Raw genomic sequence first — 26,245 nt, 5'->3', positions numbered from 1 at the left:
CGGTGCTTGGCTGTGCTCCGCCGGGCCGGCCGCTAGAGGGGGGTCGGACATACGCTGTGGGGCGGCCTGGTGATCGGAGCGGTGAGGTAGCGAGACAGCAGATGAGGGGTGCGTAGGGGAGGTGGTTGTTTTGAGGTTAGGGTTTTTTTGTTTTTTTTTCAGTAGAGAGCATTCTGTCTGTTTCTTCCCCAGTCCGACGAGTAATATTTTCCACATAGCTTCATAATCCCTTTGTAGCTGGTGTTGTCCTAGGCTTCATTTCCTGCCTCAATTTTCTCTTTTTTTAGTCTTAATATCTGTTTAACCGATTTCCAGAATCATAAGGAAATGTATATAAGGATAGCAACTGTTGCATTCCTTTTTAGAAAAGAAGAAAAAGCAATCCTAGCAAGTACGAAGTTTAAATCCGACTTCATTCAGAATTTAACTTTAGAGCAAATTTGGAAGAGCTGTTACAGCATAGAAAAAAGCCATCAAAATTGAAGATAATATAACATAAGTTTTTACCTCAAAGCTAGATCAACTCGAAGAGGGAGGACCTGAAATACCTGAAAGGTGCCTGTATGAAATCTGGAGAAAAGCTGTTCACTAGGGCATGTAGCAATAGGATGAGGGGTAATGGTGTTAAACTAGAAAAGGGTAGATTTAGGTTGGATATTAGGAAAAAGTTCTTCCACATGAGGTTGGTAGATCACTGGAACAGGTTGCCCAGAGAGGTGGTGGAGGCCCCATCCCTGGAGATATTCAAGGTCAGGCTTGATGGGGCTCAGAAGCAACCATTGTCCCTGCTCACTGCAGGGAGGTTGAACTAAATGATCTTTAAAGGTCCCTTCCAACCCAATACATTCTGTGATTCTATGACCTTATGGTGGAATGCTCTTGGTATAGTTCTACTTATGTTTCCATACAGAGCATGCAAGGAAGTGAAATGCAACCTCTGTAGACAGATTCTACCAAATATATTTATACTGAAGAGTGTCTGAAAAATGTTAAATGAGCCAAATATGGTAGATTCTTCATGAGGGAAAAATCTTGGAACTAATGACACTTCCACAGAAAAAAGTATAGAAAAAGAATAAATCATGTCTGGTGAAAGTGATTCAGTGTTGTTTTTTTTAATGTGAGAAAACAATTCATTTCTGCTCAGTTTAATCCCAGGAAGGATGAATTCCTTGTGTTGAAAATCTCCATTCTTCTAGAATTCAGTCTTGATGCAGACATCTGAGGGGGACTAAATTCAGCTGTGTTGTAAAGGTCTGAGGAAGACTCTTCTGAAGTCGTCAGAATGTTAATGATGGATAAAACTATTTGTATTTGCTTATGATATTCCTTTAACTTTCATTATTAAAAGATTTTTATAAAGTAAAAATCTGTTACAGCGTTTTTGGCATTTAAAAATAAAAGTTGTAATTGCTAGTATTTTGCCTTTATATAGCAAACTTATTTTTGAACATCAAATTCAGTGTCTACCTATCTTGATAAATCTCACTTAAGTTTTGAGCTTTGTCAGCATCAGTTTTTGACAGAGCACGTTATCTTGAGTCTTGACAAGAGCACTAAATTTATTAGGCTTTATCTTGGAAACCTAGGTGTTATCTTCATGCTTTGGTTTTTTATCTGCTGGAATGTTTCCCTTCAGGGAATTTCAGTATGTGTAATTCATATAATTATCTTCAAAATCTATGAGTGTGCTGGCAAGCTTACTTTCTTCAGGCATACGAAAGGATTGGAGTCACCAAGATACAAAAAAGCCTTTTGACAAACTGTGTATGGGATATGCAGCTTCACTCTCATTCTCATGATTTAGGAAGTTGAGGATTGATTAACTATTGATCAGCTAAAGATACCAGGAGCAGGCTATATTGTACAGTGGTCAGAGTATAATGAATGCAATATTTATAGGTAACATCATTTTATTACACAACTGATATAGTTAAGAAGGAAAAAGTACTTGGGTCCTTTTACAGGAATTCATTTGGTCCTAAAATACTTGAAATGTTAAGCTGCAGTCTGGGAATGAGGAGTATTATGGGCTGCTTCACATGACACACAAGCTTCTCAAATGCCTGTGTTGCTATATATAGCAGTAGATTGATCCTTCAGTGTCCATTTTTCTCTTGAGTAAGTGTGGCCAGAAATGTAAGATGCCTCTGTAGTGGAAGAATTTGGCAAGAGAGCTTTCTAGAGTCAAGAGCTTTTGCCAGATGTATTGCCCTGTGCAGAGGCATGATTCCTGCTAAACACTTCAAGTGTTCCTGATGCAGTCCCATAGCTCTTTTACCACTGCTGTGGAAAAAAGATTCTGTTGTAGCATAACCCATCTTTATCTGTCCTCGTAAAGAAGTAATACTATGCACAGGTGAAGAACACTTCTTCGTGCTTCCCGGGATGCTGTGTTTATTTAGGCTTTTAACACTGAAAAATGAGCCAAGAATCATAAAGGCCTACCACAGAACTCTGTCTTTGAGCCCAGGGTTAGAGCTTCAGTTACAGTCTGTAACAGCTATCATGAGAAAAAGATGTGATCAGTGAGATATAAAATATTAGATACATGCAATGTACAGGAAATACACAAATTTCAGGATTTATTTGTGTAAGCAGTGACAATAAAGAACATTAGTTCGGTATTTTTGTTAATGAGTGGGACAAATGTCAATTCAGGAAAAGGTAACTCTAGGAGGCAGTTGCTAAGTGGTTCTAGCAAATCTGCCAACACTTACATCTGTTTGATGGACATATTTAGACCAAAATGCAGGAGAAAACATCTCAAACTAAAATCCCAGCTATACCTTAAACGTGCTGTTTTTAAAGTTTTGTTTCTGTGAGGACAGAACGAGAATAACAATAACCAAAATCTCTTGTCTTTTATCAAGTTGTAAGCATACAAAAAGTGGGAAGCTTAAATTTTAAGAACATAAAATAGGTTACCATGTTTTAGCTGGAAATGATAGTGGAAAATAGTGCTGCTTTTTTTTTTTTAAACTGTTTTATAATCTGAAACCAGAAAAAATGAACTGTTTACTCCTAATGGTACTTATGGTTTGTTTGCTCTGGTATCACCTGGACAGGATTTTATCATCATAGTAAATACATCCTGAATACTACCATAAGAATGGCTCAGCACAGTGTTGTGGAACTAAGCACTGGGGAGAGATGACCTTGTTTCTGGGTAGCAGTGCGAAGGATGGGGTTCAGACTATTTCATGCCATAATGGCATGGGTGCCACAGGGATTCATCCTTCATTTGCAGAGTCCAGACCTAGCCACTGGCAAACTTGACAGATTAGAGTACTCTGTTCTGAGCAACTGCTCATCCTCGTGTTCCTCTCCCAGTAGTTTCAGAGTCCTAGACAAACGAGTGAGTGTGTAAATCCAGTGCATGATTAAAGTGAGAGTAAATTACAAAGCTGTCTCCCACAAAACAGACATGAATGAGGTGGCGCTCTCAGCAGTGGTGGCAGTATGGAGTGCAAAGGGAAATACTTTCTTAAGTAGGGTCTGTGTGGTCCGAGGTTTTTTTTTAGGTGTAAACTAAATCTTTACATTTACAGGAGGTGGCATAAATGCTGAAATGCTGCCTGAATATGTTTTTGGCTCTCTACTCAGTTCATTGAATGTATTAAAAAAAAAGAGTGGATTATTTGGTTTATTAGTCTTTATTTAAGCTTTTATGCTATTGTAATATGTTTTCCTTGCATTAATAATCTCTGTCCCTGTTTATACACTTCATGCTATGTTATTAATGTGTTTTCTTTTAATTTTCTTTTTTCATAGTAGTAGATTTTATGTGAATTTTGAACCCAAGATGGCTCAGAAGAGGAGCTCAAGTGGGCGGTCATTCCCATTGCTGCTACTGATTATTGTTGTGGCCTTTGTTCATTTAACTGTCTGTCCGTTTACAAAAGTGGAGGAAAGCTTTAACCTGCAAGCTATCCATGATGTGGTGTACCATCAACTGGACTTGGATAAGGTAAATGGGAAGAAAGGTACTATTTCTTGGATGCTGTTAAAGATCTCAATTCCCTGCTATATGAGTAGGATAGATGTGATGTGAATGTTATTTATCCCAGTTTTCCTTTGGTTCTGGTTTGCCTATCTTACTTAGATTTTCCTTTTTGCAGTATGACCATCATGAATTTCCTGGAGTTGTTCCAAGAACGTTCCTTGGACCAATTTTCATTGCTGCACTTTCCAGCCCAGCTATATATGTACTTTCTGTGCTAAGAATGTCCAAGTTTTACTCTCAGCTGATAGGTATGAGAACTTTAAATTGTCAGAATAGAGATGTTTTTACTACTGGACTAATGGGTGACATTGTAACATTCAGTGCTTGGATCAATGGTTAAAATGTTAATTCTTCTCCGTAATGAGGGATTTCGCAAACTGTAGGTACTGAGAGCCAGCATGGCAGTTCCACTCCATCTTTGAAATAACTAACAGCACAGAGAATGTTTGTGGTAACAAATGTCAGACAGTGTAGAAAAAGCAAATGTCTTCAGAGAATACTCCCACGTGTACTTCTTTGTATGCTTCAGAAAATATTGTTTAATTTAGTCATAGAAGCATTGACCTTTGTGCAAAAGTATCAGACAAGTTAAAGGTGGATTGAAATAGATAAACTAATGGAGAAGTTTTGGGTTGCTTTTATTTTGGGTTTTTTTTTGTTTGGTGGTTTGGGTTTTTTAAAGTGGGTTGTATTGTGTTGTCTTCAGTCAGTATTATTCTTCATAACTTCTTCCCATTATGTTATGTAACATGGTTGGTTGTCAGAGATCCATCTGATGTTACTCTTCCCATTTTACTCTTCCAATAGTCAGAGGAAGCTTGGGGCTCAGTGTGATTTACACGTTATGGAAGTTGCAGAAAGAAGTTAGAAAGCAGTTTGGAGCAACTACATCAACAGTCTTCTGTCTCATCACTGTGACTCAGTTTCATTTGATGTTTTACTGTACACGAACCCTCCCTAATGTGTTTGCACTTCCTTTTGGTAAGTATTTGAATTGGAATGATTCTAAAATAAAAAATTTTTTCTCAGTTTAATCAGTAGATACAACACAGAAAATGTGTGATCAGAACAAATTAATGTATGTGCTTAAGTTGTGTGATAACAAGACTAAGAAACTTAAGCAGTTGTGATTTCTTTTTTTTTACCACATGCTTACAATGTTAAATCAAGTTGTATTGAATCTGAGTATATGTGGAGTGTGTCAGATGGCTTTGATTAACTAAAAGTTTGAGAACATGCGTCTGATGCATAAAACAGAGCTATTGAAAAGGCAGTAGATACACCTGCAGTTAAAAAAAAATCTGTGAACTTAATCTACACTAGAAACAGTTTTCTCATGAGACTTTTTTATTCTCTCATGAGAATAAACTCCCACTACAGAATTTCCACCTTCCTTTTCTGGGGTTATCTACAAACGTAGCAGTTTGTACACTGAATGTAAGCGGGGGTTGGAATCTTACTCTACAGATGTGTTTTTCACTAGAGAGAGGGAAGATTAACCACATGTGACAGGTATTAGCTGACTCTGTTAATGCTTCAGTGCAAGTTGTTCAACTAATAAAATCAGGGGGTTGGTGTAAGAACCTGTGTATAAATCTGAAAACAAAACAAGGAGTTGAATTGTCAGATGAACACAATGTAGTAAACACAATGTAGTACAGATAATTTCTGCAGCTATTAAAAACTACAGGTTGTTTCATGTTTTTGTACTATTAATATTTCACACATTTTCCTTAGAATCGTGACCACTTTATGATGTAGTCAGTGTTATCATGTGATATAAACTGTGAAAAAGTAGAAGCAACTTCATCTGTAAAGATACAATGTGTCTCCAGTTAACCACACAAATGGACTTACAGTTCTTTCTCCCTGAACAGTAGTCTGTAGTCTTGTTTTCATATTTAAATGGGTTGCTGTTATCATGAATACAGGATATGCTCAGCCAAGGGAATAAACTTAACTCTTCAGCTGATACTGAGCAATAATAATTATAGATCATAGTTTGAAAGGCTTTTAGTACTCCTTCAAGGTTTTTGGATTTTTTGGGGGTGGTTTTTGAGTTTTTTGGGGGTTTTTTTGTTTGCTTTTATTTCCCCCCTCTCCCTCCTCCCCGCCCCCCAAAAGCTATTAAATGTACTGTCTAGGAAGAGTTTCCGTATGTTCCTTCTGTGGTTACATGTTTCCTAATTACTTAAGCATCAACAGTAGAAAGTTGTGCATTATTCCAAATTACATTTCTCTAACAGAGGAAGAATGTCTGGACTAAAAATGGTAGGAAGACCAAGAGAGGATTTGTGGGAAGTTAGAGGAACAAGACACTAGCGTTGAGAAGAGCGTTGCCCTTTACAAAATGAATAGTTCGATGTGTCAGACAATGTGCTTTATTTATTTTTGCAGTGCTCTTGGCATTGACGTTTTGGATACAGCAAAAGCAAAGGCCGTTCATTTGGTTCTCGGCTTTGGCAATTATAGTCTTCAGATCAGAGCTCTGCATATTCTTAGGCTTCATGCTCCTGGTGACGTTATTAACTAAAAGAATCTCCATTTTCAAGGTGCTTTCCCATGCTCTTCCTGCTGGAATTTTTTGGTTGGGTAAGTGTTTGTTTGGAAAATATTAATGCCACATACTAAATTCAACAGAATTCTCGAGATTTGACTGACTTGGTGAGCTGGCCCTTATGCCTTTTTTAGTTTTGTTTTATTCCATTTTCTAGTAATATGAGAAACGTATTTATTTCTTTCAAGATTTTTGTGTGAGGAAATAGGTGTGCACAGAGCAGTAAAAAGATGCGGTGACCTCACCTTTAGAAGCTTACAGTACAATGTGTGAGTCTTAAAAAGGCTGAGATGTGCGTGTTGACTTTAGTATGATTAGTAACTGGTTGTAGCCACGTGCATTTTCAGCTATAGTATCTGTTGCCATGACGAGAAGCTGAATCCCAGGTTAAAATACAGGTGTGACAGACAGGGATACTGAGCAAGAGGGCTTTAGGGAGAGTTACAGTTCAGGTGTTTCTTGATTACATTAATTTTAATAGCTTAAGTGATTATCCATGTTAGAGAGGTTGAAAAGTCTCCTTGTCTTTACCCATCCATGGAAGCCTCATGCATATGCACATAAATACTCTAAGCTTCTCTGCCAGCCTACCTAATTAAAAATGCTGTTGTCAGATGCCTGAGGATGACCTCTGGTAGTGTTGTCCCTTCCACAGCATGGACAGTAGAAAAAATAACAGATCATGCCATGTGTATTTGGAGGCACCTCATAGCATAAGAGTGGAGGCACAGTGGAATTAGTGACTGGTGCTCCCATTCGCTCTCTGGGCAAACCTCTTCAATACCAGAGCAGTTTTCATAGAACTGAGTGGAGGAGATAGGGCTGATGGATTTGCAGCTCTTCTGTCTTTTCACCTTTCATCCCAACATCCTCCTTCTTCCCTCCCACCTAATAAATAGTAGGAAACTTCTAGAGGTTGTTTTCCTCAACTTATCAGCTTTACAATAAAAAACCATTTAGTACCATTTGAAGTTAACTCAGGTTTCTTACCATCCATTATGTTTAATGCTCTAATATTCTTTTAAAACAAACTTTAATTAAGTCACTGCTTTTCACATATGGGGTTGGAGTGGGGTGAATCTCAATCAGATTCATATCTAGCATGCTTTTGTTAAGACTTTTATTAAGAAGTGCCTCCCTCCCTTGCATTGCCACTGCAAGACGGGCAGATTCAGCCTTCTCTGTGGCTTTGGGTAGGGTTTACAATGCATGTCTCAGCTAATGTTGATCTCATCAGTAAACGCAATTTGGATGTGCTAGTTTGCTTTTCCTGAGTTTTTGATTCATGCAGATTTGTATTTCATTAATTCTTTTAGGGCTAACAGTTGCTGTGGATTCTCTGTTTTGGAAGCAACTTGTGTGGCCTGAGGGGAAAGTGCTCTGGTATAACACAGTCTTAAACAAAAGTTCCAGCTGGGGAGTATCCTTTGAAATGTCCAGGGAAAAATAATCTACTGAACACTACCAGCCAAAGCAAAGACTTAATGTAACCTATTCCTGAGACTCAGTTATGGTGTTAAGTTCTACTTTTCATCTAGTATTTCATTATGTGAAGCTTATAAGACAATGTATGTTTCTTGTATGTTTTTGTAAATTTTAACTTTCCTCTGCTGACTGCTCCTTGCTGCTTTGTGTTCTACCAATGTAAAGCTGGGTTTCTTCCCCTTGGTTCTTCATGTTGCCGATCATGAAATCTGTTTGATGTGCCTCTGTGGGGTGATGTAAACATAGTGAGGCAACTCCTTTTATTTCTCAGGGTAAGGCAAGAAATCTATCTTATGGTCTAGAAGAATGTGATTTACAAAAAAGTATACTGCATATTTGCAAAATTTACGTGTACTACAGTAAAGAATGGTTACTTTACTTGTTAGCAGTGAAAGCATCCTTAACTCTCCTTTTAACCTTGAAGACATCCCCCTTCTTGTGGTATTTCTATTCAGCCCTGCCTCGTGCTTTGGGATGCAGCATTGTATTTGTACCTTTAGGTGTATCAGAAAAGAGAACTCGGATATTACTTTTGCCAGCCCTGGGCTTTATTTTCTTGTATTCGTTTCTCCCGCACAAAGAGCTGCGTTTTATCATATATACTTTCCCTGTCTTCAACATAGTGGCTGCTAAAATGTGCTCACGAATGTAAGTTCAAAATTCTGTTGCTTTTTTTTTCCCCTCTGAAAATGCAAAAGAAAAGCAAAACTATTATTACTCTTTTTATCCACTTCTTTCCATCTTGTAATCTGAATCATCTTGAAATCTTTATAGATCTTGCTTTAGAAAGGAGGTCTGTATCATAGTACCCAACCGACTAATGAAGGAAATAGAGACAAAGAGAAGTTAAATGATTTGACAGGACCATTTGGCAATTCTGGGGCAGAGTTGAGAACAGAGCCCTGATTTTACTGTTATGCTGTTACAATTCAGGGGTTTTTCTATCCACCAAAGACATTCTGGTGTACTACTGTGGTGTTCACATAACTTACCTTAAGAGATAGTTTAATATAAAGGTGGAGCTCATGAAACATGGAGTTTGTATTTAATACTTAAACTTGGGTATATTGAGTAAACAAATTGAAGTTAAACTCTGAACTTCTTTGAAAGAGAATACATTCAGAGCTGAAGGTTTTAAACACAAAAATACTTAGCTTTATCGATGAGCTTGTATTAGCTTTATTAATGAGAATATTTTAATTTAAATGTCACTTGAAGCTGGTCTTTTAGAATAGGATAATTGTGTTCCTTACACAAGATTGTAATAAAGTTTGCGTTAATCTTTATTATCTAACAGTAGGATTTTCATAAAAGTTGTGTCACAATAGTCAATGACTAGTATGAATGAAAAATAACAGTTTATTCTTACTAATTTTCTGCCCTCTCAACAGTCTGAATAACTACCGGAAATCCTGGCTGTACAAACTTGGATCTTTCTTTGTTGTAATGCATCTTCTAGTCAATGCTGCTTATTCAGGAACATCTTTATATGTTTCACATTTTAATTATCCTGGAGGAGTGGCAATTCAGAAGCTGCATGAGTTGGTACCCTCAACAGCAGGTATGTAAAGCTGGTTTGAGCTATGTTGGACTAATTTCAATTGCAGGGCTTTTTTGTAATATCTTTACATGTATTGGATATTACTTCTTCAAGCTATTTGCCTGCACCTGTTCTGTTACTATTTTGTTAATTTATTGATCAGAGTGTTCTTAGAAGAATTTTGAGACTGTATTTTGTTTTCTTATTTATGCAGACGTCTCTGTTCATATTGATGTGGCTGCAGCACAAACAGGAGTTTCTCGGTTTCTAGAAATCAATTCAGATTGGAGGTATGTTATGAACAAGGTGTTTGAAGACAGAAGCCTGATTTTTTTTTATTTATTTTTTGTGTATGCACAGGGGCAAGCATCACAGATACAATTTCTAGTATATATCATATTTATTAAGCCAGGTCAAGAGCAATGCGAATCTTCAGAGAATTTTGAGGCATGCAGTGCTGCCATTTCAGAAATAGAACACCACAACATTTTTTAATTGTTTTGGTTGGTACTGCTTTGCCTAAATAGCATCAGATCTTTTAAAGGCATCAGAAACAGTGCAAAAAAAAGAGCTTACTAAAACACCAATATCTTAATGCAGCTATGTTTGATATAGATTCACAGAATCATAGAATGGTTTCAATTGGAAAAGACCTTTAAGACAGATATTGCTAGATCTTGTAAAACACAGCTGGAGATGAACATTTTTCTGCTCTTGGTAGAACAGTGTATGTAGCTGTGGGGTATGTTCTCATTATGTTTGCTTTTAAATGATGTGTGGCATTGTGAGGCTTATTGCATATTAATATTCCAAGGCGTTTTTTACATAGAACGTCCTTCACATAGAGGGCATTGGAGCTGCTGTTGTGGACTGTCAGTCACTTGAGCTCCGAGAGAAAGCAGTTGAGTGCTTTGTTACCATGACAGTAATGTACAGTTTTAAGCATCAAAATACTTAAATGAAGAGTAGGGGACATGTGTGGGATGGCCTTGTTTACTTTCCAGGATACAGACCATAAAAAAGGCAACTTTCTGGTACTTAAGCCTAACTCTTCAGCTGAAGTGTAGGTTTCTAATTTTAAAATGTCATCTTAATGAAAATGATTCAGCAGAAAGTGAGAGAAAGCCTCACTTTACACTGGCACAAAACAAAAGCAATACAAGCAGATTTTAGTTTTAAGACATACTCTGAGCATGGAGTCCTTTTTCCCCAATTGCAGTCTTAAGGATCAGATGAACAAACATAATTTAATTATTGGTATGTTTAGAGATATTTTGAAAGTAGACATGAAGAAGGGAAAGATACCCTTCTGGGGAAATTATAAAAATAATTGAGCTTGCTATGCCTTATTTTATTTTTGTGCTCTGTCGTAATGCTGTGATGGTACAGAAAGTTTAAAGCTGGATTGCCTTCACAGTTACCAAGCCAATGTTTATTTCAAGTTGGTTTTTGCATGTTCAATCTAGAGAAATTCTTAAGCCATGAACAATCAGGAGGAGACATTAAACTATTGGAGTACAGGTGATAGGACACACATAACTAAAATGTTCCAATCTTTGTTTTTTGAATATACTTAAGTCCACACACTACTCTAAATACAGCTTTACTCTCTAAATACAATGCTTAATTTCAATTAGGTTCTTTCAGTGGTGGGTTTTGCGTTGTTTTGGGCTTGCAAGGCTATAGTGTAGTGGGATTGGAAGGTGAATGAATAATATCGCTGTCACTGTTGGATGCTTCATAGTGTTGCAGCTACAGAGCAGTTTGTTTCTCTCACTTTTATCTTTACTCATCATTAGAAAGCTTGAAGGGAAGGCTGATTCATCATAAAACTTCACGTTAAAAAAAATCAGGCAAAATCTGCAACTGAGCATCATACACAGGACTACCGCTCTCTCTGTCAGCGCAACAGTGCGAAGTATAGTGGCACCAGCTGCCCATTCTCTCTTTATCTAAGGAAGTGACAGACTTTCAGATGAGTGAAAACTAATTTACCATCTTCACAGACTGTTTGTATCAGGTGAAAACAGATTTATAGATAGAGTTGCTAAGAAGGCTGATGATTCATCAGGATAACTACAATCCATACATAAGTGTCTTAAAGTTAACAGCTTTCAGCAGGGTGCTCAGATTAGATCTATTTGCCTCAAGAAAAATGCAGGTGATCCATTATTTTTCTTCAAAGGGTGATCGAAAGAAGCTTGATGCTGATTCTTACACAGGTGTTAAAATCTCATCTTCAATTAGTGCAGTCTCTTTGAACCAGGAATAAATATGCTGTGTAAGCTTGAAGTATTTTAAAATAATAAAACTCAGAAGTGCTTGTAACCAGATGAAAGGCCCTTTATTTGCTGATGAAGAAAATACAAAATTAGTAATTGGTAAAGTTGTTACAAAGTAAGCCATTCCTTCTGCCAGTTTGGACACATGTACCATCATAAGTGGTATTGTAATCTCTTTGGAAGTAGCAGATGAAATTAGTGTGCAATATATTTATATATATATTTTCTTTAGAAGAGGAAAGCACTTACTCAGTGTGTGAAGTCTGATTCTGTGTTATATGGTGTATTTGTTGACACCTCTGGATTCTGTCAGCCTGGGGCCTGCTCTGGATTGCCAAAATTTTAGTGAATAATCCATACAAATACTCTGGTTTGCTGTAGAATGCTTGCTTTAAATATCTTAGATGTTAATGACTGGTATATCAGGGAGCGTTGTAAAAATATAAATTGAGATTATTGTTTCCAGTTTTTCACAGTGAATTCAGACAGCTGAGAAGCCAGGACTGCAAAGATACATGTGGCAAAAGATGCAGCCTGGACTTACTACTAGGTGCATTTAAGAGTATGTAGGGTTGGACTTGCTCCACTTGTCCTTACCAGAAAAAAAAAAGCCACAGCCTTGAATAAGTTGCTTGTGAAATGTGTGGGAGCAATCAAGTGCCTAAGAATAAATAGGAGCTCCAAACGCTGGTAGAAGACAGTTCACAGAAATGAGCAACAGAGCGTTAAAAACTGGGCACTGCCCTTCACTTGGATTACAGAGCGTGGATGCTCTTGTGTAGTTAGATGCTTGAGGCTGCTTTGTTGTAAACAAACTAAAGGTAAGTACCATCTGTCTTAACCTCTGTCTTCTGGACTCACCCAGCAGTAGTGTAGAATGTTTTTCTGGAATATAGAGCAAAGATTTGAGTCCACATCTCTGCTTTTTGAAGTACACTAAACAGTTCTCTACAGAGTGTTTCAGGGTGGGCTTATTCTTTCCTGTTGAAGTTGTTGGATTTAGGACTCAATCAGGTTGCCATGTCCAATATGCATCCTAACCCTTGGGCTATGAATTCCGCCTGCTTTCAATGAATGCATAACTATTGCCAAGTAGAACAGTGTCTTCATGTGACAGTGAGGGAGATCTACCTCAGTTTCTATAAAACTAGAGAGGTTCATACAGCTCTGTTAACAAATGTCAGTTCTGGGCCTAGATCAGACAAAGTGGCTGAACGTATATCTTTTGAATTCCTGCCAAATGCTTCAGTCAGTTTTCTCATCCTGTAAATTCCCTCTACAGCTAGATTGAATATAATTCCTTTTAAGAAATAGCAGTAGGTGTACATGTTAAATAGTCTGTCATAAGTTACTTTTTATATATTTTTTAATTTATAATTTTTATGTATTTTTGTACCTAAACAGGTTTATAAAGGCTGACCCAAAGTGACCTGCCCAAACATGTAGAAACCTGGGAACTGAACCCAGAAATAACAAGTGCCAAACTAATACTGTAATTGCCAGGCTGTTCTTTCTTTCTTACAGTGTTAAAGGAAGTCTTCTTCCTGCTGTTCTCTGAGGCTTCTACTTTAATGTGTGATTACCAGAAAAGGAAGGTTCCTGCTAAAGTGCCTCATAACCTTTTTTTTTTTTTTTAAATTAAATAAAACCAAACCAAAACACCAAACCCCCCAAAAAAAAAGACCCACAAAAATCTCCACACTTATCCAAACTGCAATTCTTATAGAGTAAAACTTAAAAATTAGTCCAGTTTTCTACAGTGTTAGGCTTTGGTGTCCTTTCTCCACAGAACTTGAATAGAGGACTAGTGAGGTGTTTTCTAGGAGTCCTAATTTATATCACAATAGCAGCAGAGACTTGCATGGAATGTCTGGCTCCCTAAACTTCTTAAAAAATACTATTTCCTCCTCCAGTACTAGTTAATTTAATTGAGATATAACTGAGAATGTCACAGTTCCTTTTGTTTCATATTTGATGCTATATGCCCTTGCAATACTGGAGATGTTTAATATGCAAAGAGAGGAATGTAAATAAGCTGCCTTTTATTCTTTACAGGTATGACAAAAGAGAAGATGTTAAACCAGGAGACCAGTTGATGTTTTCTTACACGCACATACTGATGGAAACGAACCCTCTTCAAATATCACATTACAAGACAACCCACAGGCCACTGGCGAATATACCTGGCATCAGTAAAATTGGGTTGAACCTTACTACACTACCTCCTTTTACTTTAAACTTGAAACCAAAATTAGTACTGTTGGAAAAACTTCCTCTATCATCTTGATGTAATTTTAGATGTAATTTTGCTGATGACTGACTGAATAATCTAAGACAGCAGCAAATTGTCATTCCAGCACTGCAATTCAGCTTCTGTGGAAAGGCACAGAAAAATCTTTGTACCGATTGGTATTTAACTCCGTCCTGTTTCTTACATAACTATTACAATGCATTCCTAGACAGTATATACTCAAATACTGAGTTGTATTGTTAGATATGTTTGAGAGAGGCTACCTACAAGCTCAGTGGTATTAAGTAAAACCTGTTGACTTGTTTTGGGTAGCTGTTTCATAATGTAGCACAGATGTGTCCCAATTGTCCTGTATAAGATATATAATGGAACAGGTTTGTGCTATGGCAATAATTTAATATGTAACCTATGTGTGCAAAGATGTATTACTTGATGTATCTGCAGGATTGTAAACTCATCAGTTGTCAGATTGCCCCTGTGAAACTTAATGATGTTATCAACATAGGAAAGCCATATGCATTGTAGCTTCATCACAATAGCTAATTGTGGCCCATAGGCTACCAAACTAATTAAAGTGAGAGATTCACTTAAAAAGCAGTTGAACCTCTTGACAAGTACTATCTCATAAGAGATTTAAGTGTTAAAGGATGATTATCTTTATTCCAGCAGTTCATGAATAAGCAGCAACTTGGATTTCACAGGAAAAAGAATTTTTAAAATAGTATTTCCCTCTTCTGCTGCAATGCTTGTATCTTAATTTGCAGTGCAAAAAATTATGAAAATATTCACTTGAATACACTTTAAGAAGATAGGTGCTGTTTTTCCTGTTTGTTTGTTGTGGGGGGTTTTGTTTTTTTTTTTTTTTATTAAATAGTCCATTTGGAAAGGAATAATCTAATGTGCCATGTGTTGCATTCTGTAAACTAGAATAAGATAGCATGCTCTGTAATCTCTTCTTTATTAGATGTTTTTGCTAAGGATATCTGCCTAGATTGCTGAATGGAAAAAGGCGTAAACTAAGGGGAAAAAAGTTAGTATTTTGGTTAGTGCCAGTTGTAATATGACAGAACCTCCATTAGTGTAAAAAAATCAGTATTGCTGAAATAATCTTGGGCAGAAATCTATTCCTTGCTGACTGAAAATGAGTAAAAAGTTCTTATTTGAATAAAGTGTTTTGGTTGTGTTTGTGTTTTTTTAACTTTTAAAGTGTTTCATGCAGGAACTACCTTTACCTGTGTATGTTTCAAATTTAGGACCATGTTTTCTTTTTATCCTCTAGATTATGTATCAGAGGAACCGATTTGGTGGGGTGGAGCCTGCTCCCCAGTGGGTGGCAGTTGCTGTTGTGCAGGCTTCCTCAGGCTGAGCAGATCTGGCAAAGGCAACCTGCAGAACTTGTTGGTCCAGTCTCTGGCTGCTTTTGAAACTGAAATCCCTTAAGTATTATCTATTTGACTTGTCTTTTGGAAGAAAACTGCTTCCTCCAAAGCCAATTTGAACAGCATACAATTCACATGAGACAGAAGGAAGTACATGTGCAAACAGCTGAGGATTTGGAACAATACAAAGGAAAACCTTTGAGTAAGGATGTAAGCACTTAAGTTAAGCCTAATCATTGATTTTATGTAACTCCTCCACACTAATCCACAACTCAAGAACCTAAACTAAAATGTATCCTGAGTGTAAACAAGTGTCTGCACTGCTGAAGTTAGGTGTGTAATTACTCCAGCTTTCCAAATCCCTGGTTGTCTGAATCCCTCTGCAGAAATGCTTCTAATTACGGAGAAAACCTAGGGCTGTTGTGCTTGTAACATAGGTGTTTCAAGCACAGAATATCTGGATGTTAGGCATCTGAAGAGATTAATCTTGATGAATGTTAGACACACTTAGCTGACTGCATCCTGCCACAGACTGTAAGTATTTGGACACAAATGTCACGACATCATTTCACCCAAAAATGGTGAACAATCACTGTCTTATGCCCTGAAATTTAGAATACCTTATGTTTCAAAAGTAAATAAAGTAATTGCCTGAAAAAAGTTGTCGAATTTGCTGATAGAGGACATTTTTGGATGCTAAAAGTAAAAGGTGCTTCAAAACAGAGTTAAACAGATCAGTCTCCCATCAAAAAGTAGAAAGAACCAAAGGTCAAGGAACAACCTCCAGCTCACAAAGTCTCTTTAAGTAGTAAGTGTTCAGAGCTTGCAAAAAAAAAAAAAAAACCACAGGCCAGATTTCCTGCATACTTGCCCAAAGCACCTGCTACAGGTCTTCTCTTTAAGAGTGAATTTGAGGTGAGGGGAGCTGAGGAATGGATCCAATACAGCCAACAGAAGATATATTTATCTGTTAACACTAAGAAAAAGGCCAGAATGTCTCCAGCTCTTCCCTTTGCCACCCACTTCAGCCATCAGAATGCAACCTCAGTGCAATGAGACAGCATAGCACATTTTGATACACTGATTGCACCCCTTTTTCTCACTTCCTGGCCATTTTGTACATCGCCTTGGGTGAGACAGGTTATGCATTTGGGCAAACAGGACAGATTGGGCTGCCTTTCCTACTACAGTTACAACTGTTCTAGGACCATTTCTATCTTCCTGAATACTAGTTCCTTCCATAACGCTAAGGAGCTTGAAAGATTATACATGTTTTAAGCACTTGTTTGCTGTAGCTCAATTTCAGTGCGTGTGTGCCTGAGAGCACTTTCTCTTACATAACAGAAATTACACCCAAGTCTGGTGTTGCTTTCTGCACTTCATTACCTGTGCTCATTCTTAAATACTCCCCTTCTGCCCCCCCAGCTTTCCTTGTAACTTAGTATTCAAAGTCTTTCTTCACTTTCTATTTGCAAGAAAAGAACAAAGCCACAAGCTGAGTTCACCACTGATATAAGCAAGACTGTTTAGCCACAGCTTTCTCAGTTAGCTGGTTACCTAATTAGTCTGAGCTATGTCTTAAATGAACTGCATGGCTATCTGCTTAACATATAACAGAGAAGATTAAGACAGTGTCTGCAAAAATCCCTGAAGTTAAATGAGAAAGAATACCTCTATGAAGGTTTTCTTTTTTTATTTAAATATGATTCCAAAATGTAGAGGAATTTATCCATTTTGTATGCAACTACTTGCTTTATAGCAGCCCTTTAGATCAACATGAGCAACTGCTGCTACTTTTGATTGTTCATTTCAGACCTTTGTTTATGACAGCAAGTCTAGATGTGTTTCTTCTGAAATTCACCAATTCTGCTTTATTTCAGCTGCAACTGCCCTTGGTTCTGTACCAAGGCTTGATTTATCTCCAGTTATGTTAAGTGTAAGGTAAAAATACTCTCTGAAATGGAGTCCATCTTTTCCTTTAAAACTGCAAACTTAAATCAAGAAATTCAAAGAAGGAATTGGTTCATACAGCGGGGAGAGAGGGAAAAAAAGAAAAGCAGGGACTGCTTAGACCTAGATCTAACCCTTGGAACCCGAGCTGAGACCTGAGTTGAGGACATTGATGTGGTTACCATTTCTCATTGGCATATTCATGTTACGAAACAAAGCAGGTTTTGGTCAGTTTTGCAAGGAAATTAAGAGTGTAAAGAACCACTCTTTTGTTGCTAAGAATAAAGCAAAGGATTAATATATTTCTGGAAAGACTGAAATGCTTAGTTTATAAAAATATAAATAAACTGTACTTAGTGTTGTTTGTTAATTATATGTTTCTTTTTCCTGTGTTGGAGATACCTAAATGCAAGTTTGTTATGGTGAGCTCCGTTTACTGGCAGGAAAAAAATGCTGCTTTAAGATCTTTGAACAACTGTAAACCTCTACTGTGAGGTTGTCATCTGTATCTATATTTAATCTATCACATCCTTATGCTAGAATTTAAACTGTTCTAGATTGAGATTCCGGTTCCTTGTAAATTCAGAAGCTGCTCCTGGGAAGCAAGGAGAAGCTACAAGTATTCCTAGTAAATGCTCCTTCGCCAAAGTCTGAAGTCAAACACGTTTACTTCCCTTTTACTTGGTCAGTAGAGGCCAAATGGAAAGGGGCATTGTGGGGGAAGCATTATCACAGGTTTCCAGAGCATAATACAGCTCTCCATAGATACTTGCCATTATACATACACCCTTCCAGACTGGAGTTCTTTGAAAAGGCTGTTGCAGATCTCTTCTTTCTCTTCCTATCTTTACTACTACAAGACATTCTTGCTGCAGTGTGTAGTTAGTTGTTACACTTACCTACTCTAAATGAAGCAAAAGCACAGAGATTCTTCTGGTGACACAAAGTATCATGTTCGGTACCAGCTACACTTTACGTTTTATGTTAGGAGAAAAAAAAGTCTGCTTACTAAATTTATTTCTAAAGTGGCTAATGTACTGAAATTAACTGTTTAAATAAAATAAATATCACAGTTGCAGGTTCACCATATCATGCATCAGGGAACTGTCTGCTGCTGCAGGGACTGTTCCAGCACAAACTCAGCTTGATGAAAACTCCCACTGTTAACAGAGTTTGTGCTTTATTACCATCTGAGAGAGAATGTAAAAATAAGGGAGTTTTCTATACATTACAAATATGAGAAGGGTTGGAAAAAAAGGAGTTTTAGCCATCACTAAGAATTTATATTAAAAATAATAAAGTAAGCCCAACACAAAACCCACCCACTCAGTAACTTACCTCAACACTTCAATGAAAGCTTTCAGCCTTTCTTTTGAAGACACTCTTTTCTGAAAGGTGGCAGTGCCTGAACTGAAGATGGTCCCATAACTCTTATAGAAGGATCAAGGCTTACAAAAAATGGCAGATTTGTGCTTTCATTCTCCCGTATTTTTAAGTTTTTAAAAAACTACATGTGTCAATTTCAAGGGTTTTTTGGGCCTGCATATTGCCTTTAAAAAAAAAAAAAATCTAATGTAATTATTAATTCTTAGCCAAGCTGATACTGAAACAGTGTAGGCTTAAGAACTAAGCTCTTCAAAAAGGGGGAGAAAAAAAAAAGTTGCAGGTACAAATAAAGCAGACTAACTGATATGATGCAAACCGGGAGCTACAAAATGCTATCACTTCACCATTTCCCACATAAGAGTTACATAGGAGCTACAGTAAAGGCTGTCTTCAGAGGAGCCAAGCTGCTTGTTTCCAGAGAACTGGGATTTTCAGGTAAGCTTGTTCACTGCCAGTGCTCCTGCTGGTACGATGTTGCTCTACAATGCTTTAAGCCAAAGGCCGTATTTCCACTCTTGAGTGAAAATCGTATCACTTGTTTAAAAAGAAAGAAAGAGAAAAAAGCTTCTTCATCCTCTACCTCCCTCTCTACTGGTTTGGAGAGATTAAAAATCTCTTTTACAAAGGTCAAGGTTATATTCACAGTTAAAATGTAGGGGGGAAAACAGAGATAATAATTAACCAGTAACCCTTTAAACATGTTTCCCAATAAGCTGCTTCAAACTCACCTAGTTCAAACCATACATAAACTAGAACAAATTGTTTTATTACTGCAGAAGAAAAACATGTGCTGTTCTCATTTAACAGTAGATGAACAAAGAAATGCTGACTACTGATAGAATGAGAAGTTCTCTTTTAAAATACTGAAGAAAAAAATGCAATATTAGTTTTTCCCAAGTACACTATAGAATAATTTACTAAATAGTACAGGTGTAAACATAACTAATGGAATAACGATTGAAATACCTGAAACCATAAAACGCTTAGAGAAGCATCATGTGGAAGCCAAAGCCACCTGGGAAAGAATTCAACAGATTTTCCTGAGGTTGAATAGTTTGAGTGAAATAAAAAGAACCAAAATCCAGGCTTAAGTCCCAAGAGCTAAATGGAAAACCAGTCTTTTCATACAGCATGTTCTGTGGTATATTTATGATTACAATTGCATCATTTCATTTTTATTCAATAGTTATCTTAAATTCATCTGAAAATAAAAGGCAGTGTTGACTACCACTAGAAAATTGCAAATAAAATGTTTAATTTCAGAAACTGAGTTCACCATTTATAAATACACTAAAACATAGTAAATGCAAAATTAGATTAGGCATAGGTACAGTATTTTAACAAAGCTACAACTTTTCTAAAAGGTCATAGGCAAATGATGACTTGTTTCCCAAAAAGTATTCAATGAAAACTGAAATGAGAAGATTAATCTTTCTAGAGTTAAAAAACCATGGAGAACGTTCCTTTCAAATTAAAATGCTGGCTAATTTTTTCCATCTTATTTGAAGGCTCTATATCCCATTTGCCTGATGGACACCAACAATTAAGAATCAACCCTACTACATAAAATTCTAAGCAGTGCACCATATCCATAAGGCTGTTACTGAAAATCAGAAGATCAGTTATTTCTGTACTAGGAGCTTTAAGACAGGCTGTTCTACACAACTGAAATTACCTTAGGAGTAAGGGCTCGTTTTTTACAATAGGGAAACCTTATAGCTTCGATGCACAAAAGATTAGAAAAGGCTTTAGAATGACATTAGTCTTCATGGTAAATTTCTAGCCTTTCTTTTTGTACATGGCATTAAATAACAAGCATTAATTCACAAAATTTGATAAGACTTCCAAAGAGCTTTTATAAATACCCAGAACATTTCTGTAGTTCAGTTAAAATGTAAAACCTGAACAGGAGAACCCAGAATGGGAAGTGTTGCTACCAATTGCTGTATAACTGACATTCTAGATCATGTCAATTTAAGATTTATTTTCTGATACTAAGTCAATAGTCTCCTGTAAACACACCTTCCTCAATAACTCTTAACCCTTTAAGTACTTTAAGGGTCACAATTAAAAACACCACAAAAAAAAAAAGGCTTGAACCCCATCTTTCATGTACAGCTCTCTTGACAACTACAAAAGCTGTTTTGTTGTAATTAAAGCAAATGTTCAACTAAATTACAGTACCCGATTTATGGTTTTTACATAATAATTGAATAAAAAACTACAGAATAGAACTGTTTACATCTTTTTTTTTGCCGTTCTATTAAAACAAATGACTGAGCTTTTTTAAAGTTCATTTACAGTTATGGATTAAAACCTACATAAATTTTGTATAATTTGACAAGACAGGCTATCTCTAGTGTGAACTTTTAAAAAACATATATACAGTATCTGGCCTGAAGTACTATGAATAAGGCACATGTAGACATATTGAAAGCTGGAAAAAAATGAAACTAAAATTTGGAATTATAGTCACTGATTAGATGTCATACATGGCCCCTATTGGAGCAATTTAACAATCCGAGTTATAGATAGTTAACATCCAGTGAGAAACAATAGGTTTAGTCTAGCAGTTTGTTCATTAGTTTCAATACTGGAAGTATATTAAAGGAAGATTCACTTTCAAAAAGATCAGCTTTTCAAAATGTTCAATCATTAACCTTGACTGACTAAAGTTGTTGCTTTCATTGGATGTATTGAACAATCTTTCTGAAGGAACAATGCTTGGTGGACAACCCAAGAACCTGACAGCCAATTTTGACAGTACTGGCCAAGATGACTTCTTAAAGTTCCAGTAAGTTAAAGGATCACAGTTATGCTCAAGCACTTCTTCCTCCAAGTAAGAAAGCACCATTTCCTCTGGTAACTTAGCTCTCTCTTTCAGGTCTTTAGTTTTCTTCATGTCACCCATGAGCGACCAAAGATTATCTTCCCCATATGAATTTGTAGATGGTGAACCTATATCACATCCATTGGAAACAGGTTTATCATCATCTGAGGTAGAACTCATTATTTCCAGCTCCCTGATTAAGTCTTGTTTATATTGTTCAGCCTCCTCTTCTGTGAATAAGGACGTTTTATACCGGGGATCCAGAAGTGTAGCAAAAATGTACCTTGGATCATGAAGCGTGGAGGACAATCTACTCACCATTGCTTCTTTCAAAGATTTCAGCATAGTGTCTATGCCCATTGTTTCCTCAAATAGCATTTCTATTTTCCTGTTAAGTATATGAATCATTGGAATCACTTGGCTTAGAGTAGACATGTGTGTACTCATCTCCCTGCTTGCAGCTTCAAAAGGTTTGAGAGCATGACACACTGACTGCATGACCTCCCACTGATCACAGCTTATTAGCTCTCGGAAGCTGCACTCTATTGACATTTCATCAATTGCTCTTTTCTGTTCGATAAGACGTTCAAGCATATGAAACGATGTATTCCACTTTGAGGGAACATCTTGTATTAGCTGATGCTGAGGCAACTCATACTCTTTTTGCAACTCAGCTAACTTCTCTTTTGCTTTTGCTGACCGATGGACGCGTTCACAGATCTTTCTTGCAATACTAAGCAAATTCTGAACCATTCTCTGGCTTTTAATAGCCTCATTTACAATGACATTAACAGTATGACTGAAACATTGTACACTTGAATGATCACCTTCATTTAAAGTTTTTTCTATGCTCTGATTATCAGTAACGGTAATCCCGATCTGAAGGCCAACGGAAGTAATCCATGTTTCCCACCAGTACTCTAACTGCTTTTGAATACTGATTCCATTGTAGTCACAATCAATCTGTGATACATTTAATAGTGCTGAACAATGGTAATCCTCGCACTGTGGGCGAAATGAAGACTCAAATGTCACCCAGTGAGCTGTCAGGGTTAGATATTCTCGTGTTTGGTTGCTCATCCATATTCCGGATGTAAAATGGATCACTCCACTTTCCGCTTCTTTAAGATGTGAAATAATTATTTGTTTTACATTATCATACATATCTGGAATTGCTGTCCTAGAAAAGTAAGATGGAGAAGGTAAAGAATATTGAGGTTGCAAGTATTCAAGCAGCCTGTTAAAGCCAATGTTGTCTACAAAAGAATATGGCTGAAGGTCAAGTGCAATCATTTCGGCTACAAGACTTGTGATTTTTTTGGCAACTGGGTGAGAGTCACAAAACTTGTCATTGGTTTCATCAAAATTTGAAGATCCTAGTAATTCTGTGCTCAGTGGCATGTGATTATCCTTAGATGAGGATAATACTGTCTCCGAGACATCAGTTTTCAATACATTGTTATGAAACCGCTGCAAATGTCTCAGAAGGCAACTTGTGCCTAGATTTGTTGGCTTTTTCCCTCTACTTATTGTACGTCCACAGTGCATACATACTACTTTTGTTGAATCTGCAGAACAAATTGAAAAGTGATTCCACAGTTTTGAGGTCTTCTTACTATTAACAGGAAATATAATTTGATTATCATGTGTAACCATTGTAGGCAACTCGGTCAACTTTGAGGATGAACATTCTGCAGAAGCCAAAGTGGCATAAGGAGAGTTTGCCAAACTCACATCGAGAAAGCTCTTTTGGTTTCCAATTACATCAGGATGGCGTCTATATAGATGCCTCATCAAGCAGCTTGTGCCCACATCTCCTTTTTTACCACGACTTATCATACAACTGCAGTATCTACATACTGCTTTTAGACTGTCTGCAGGTGACAGTGAAAAGTGATGCCAAACTTCTGATTTAAGCCTTTTCATAATCCTTTTATTTTGCTGAAATACAGCAGTAGGTTCAAATATTAGTGGACCTAATCCCTCACACTGTTTCTCAGGAGAGGAAACAAAGGAGACTTCACCTATATCATCAGAAGATGACAGCATTGAGTCTTCCACTAGAGCATCTCCAGAAGAGATATTAGTATGGATCTCCTCAGAGATTCTGTCTGGAGAAGAAGAAACAGAAGTTGATTCTTTCATTAGTTTTCCAGGAGAGGATGAGATAGAATTCAAATCGCTATCTGAGGGTAGCAAAGAAGGCAACAGAGTTGGAGGTGCAGTGTAGAGAGGTGGTATGCTGGTACCACCTCCATTCTCTTGCAGGACAATGGAACGATGGGCTCTCCACATGTGTCGTATTAAACAACTCGTTCCCAGGTCTTTTCCATTTTTTCCTCTACTGAATTCATTCATACAGTGGATACAAACAGCTTTAGAATTATCCAGAGGTGACAAATAAAAGTGTTTCCAGACAGCAGATCTCCTTCTGGAACCTGATGTGCTCTTTGGAATTACAACAGTTTTTTCTGCTACATTCTCCACAGTGTCATCATACTGGCTGTTGGGTAGCTGTGGAGATGACCCAGCCATGACTTCTTCTTTGCTGCACTTTTCAGAAACTGAGAGATCTGATATTTCTTCAGAAGAAACAATAGAAACAGATTCCTCAATTATTCGATCTGGAGACGGTATTTTAGAAGCCATTTTCTTGATTAGTTTTATAGGAGATAACATAGAGCCCAGATCGCCAACATCTGCAGACTGAGGTGGCAGTAACAACGTAGGCGAAGGAAAGGAGGATATACCTGGCATACTTCCATTTTCTTGAATTAGTACAGTCGGATGGGCTCTCCTCACATGTCTCATGAGACAACTTGTACTCAGGTCCTTTTCATTTTTACCCCTGCTAAATTCTTTCATACAGTACATACATATTGCTTTAGTGCTATCTCTAGGAGATATAAAAAAATGGTTCCAAGCAGGCGACTTTTTTCTGGAGCTTATGTTTCTGCTAGAAAGGAGGCTTTGTGTCACAGCTTCCATTGCTACATCATACAGTGTACTACTATACTGAGAAAAAAGAGATCCATAATCATCTTCATTTTCTGTAGATAAGTATTTGCCAGGGTTGTTGGTAATAAAGTTCTTTTCTTTTTCTTCTTGTTCATCACTGCTGTCTGCATGTCTGAGATCATCTTGCTCTGTCTTCATATCCATTCTTTCTAGAGTGCAGTTAATGCCGTCATCCTCTTGCTCTACTTTCAAGTTATTGATTTTACCCAATACAAAATTACCATCCATTCTGGGAGAACCTGCTTTACTGTTGTCCATGGATGACAAACTCTTCTTGCCAGGTCTTCATTTATTAATAAATATAGATAATTTAAAAGATTATATAAAATTTGATTCAAATGATGTATCTGTATCCTGAATACACACACGCAAATGTGTGTATATATTAAAATAATTTCTGGTTTATGAGTTCTGTATCCGTGTTGTGCATAAGCAAATATGATTAGTCATAAAAATGCATTTAAAATTATATACTTAATTAATGGAATCTCATTTTTCCCCAGGATCAGGACATTTCAAGTCATAGATGAATGTTCTCTAAGACAGACACTGTTAAATGCCTCATGTTGTAGACATAATCCTAAAAAATGAACGTTCTGTTTTCTTGTTGAAGGAAGCCATTCTGTTCATCTCGACTGGCCAACTGCGATTTTTTTGCACCATCTAGAAATAAATGAAAGAAACAAAACAGAAGACAAAGTTGATTAACACACTAACTAAATTAAAGGTCAACTGAAAATGTGCACTAAATGTTATATGGTTTTGTTTGTGTTTTTTTTTTCTTTGAGATAAAACAATTCAGTGTACTACTGGGAAAAACACAAAAACAAAAACACCGCCCAATATTTGCTCAATGCATTTGTTGCAGGCAAATACCTGGTTTAGCTTTGACAAAATCTAGAGTCCAAGCATCGCTTCTGTATTTGCTTGGACATACCTATGCCTCATCCTAGATCCTAATTCACCCACTGCATAATCATAAATACACACGCATATACACAAAGATACACTATGTAAATGTCTACATCTACAGATACGTAAGACGACAAGCAGGCGTTTAGTCATGTTAACGCAGCAATATGTACTTAAAATGTTAAGTTATACTCTAGTACAAGTGAGTCCTTCATTACCGACAACAGTGTTTAAAAACATTTTACAGTATTTTACAAGAAACCTCTGTCAGGATGTCCAGCGTTTACTCATGCTAATCTGTTCCTCTGCTCACAGTCTCACATGGTTATATTCATGCCAAAACACTCCCAGACCACACCCATCATACTCTAGAAAAAAATTACTTAGAGTTTCATTATTAAAAACACTTAATTTAGGATAACTGGGCTATGCAAATACCATATATACACTGGGGTGTCCCTAAAGCATAACGACATCACTCAGAAGCAAAGACACGTACAGTTGCATGCGCTGGTGCCTAGTGCTGCACTGCCAGCTCAAGTTCCTCACGTACCCAAGGGTCTTACTAGAAAGCCCATTTACACCACTTCCCTCACGGGAAAAGATTTTCCCCACCAGCAATTCCAGTACAAAGAGCAAGTTTTGAAGC

At 37.1% G+C, this 26,245-nt stretch overlaps 2 protein-coding genes across 2 annotated transcripts; one reads left to right on the top strand and one right to left on the bottom strand.

Annotated features, from left to right (window-relative positions):
- The first annotated feature begins 3,730 nt into the window (after nucleotides 1-3,730).
- ALG12 (ALG12, alpha-1,6-mannosyltransferase) lies at nucleotides 3,731-14,826 on the top strand. The gene is made up of 9 exons (XM_010187817.1): nucleotides 3,731-3,970; nucleotides 4,122-4,254; nucleotides 4,814-4,987; nucleotides 6,404-6,598; nucleotides 7,880-7,983; nucleotides 8,473-8,696; nucleotides 9,440-9,609; nucleotides 9,803-9,878; nucleotides 13,926-14,826. The coding sequence occupies exons 1-9, from the start codon at nucleotides 3,734-3,736 to the stop codon at nucleotides 14,155-14,157; spliced, it is 1,545 nt and encodes a 514-aa protein (XP_010186119.1). The 5' UTR covers nucleotides 3,731-3,733; the 3' UTR covers nucleotides 14,158-14,826.
- A 6,264-nt stretch (nucleotides 14,827-21,090) lies between these two features.
- Nucleotides 21,091-25,252, bottom strand: ZBED4 (zinc finger, BED-type containing 4). The gene has a single exon (XM_010187815.1). It carries the CDS (start codon nucleotides 24,940-24,942, stop codon nucleotides 21,424-21,426), a length of 3,519 nt encoding a protein of 1,172 aa, XP_010186117.1. The 5' UTR covers nucleotides 24,943-25,252; the 3' UTR covers nucleotides 21,091-21,423.
- Nucleotides 25,253-26,245: the final 993 nt, after the last annotated feature.

The sequence above is a fragment of the Mesitornis unicolor genome, unplaced genomic scaffold, assembly GCF_000695765.1.
Source record: "Mesitornis unicolor isolate BGI_N332 unplaced genomic scaffold, ASM69576v1 scaffold15337, whole genome shotgun sequence".
Classification (NCBI taxonomy): Eukaryota; Metazoa; Chordata; class Aves; order Mesitornithiformes; family Mesitornithidae; genus Mesitornis; species Mesitornis unicolor.
Note: the sequence above shows the minus strand (reverse complement) of the source record. Positions and strands in the feature narration are given on the sequence as shown.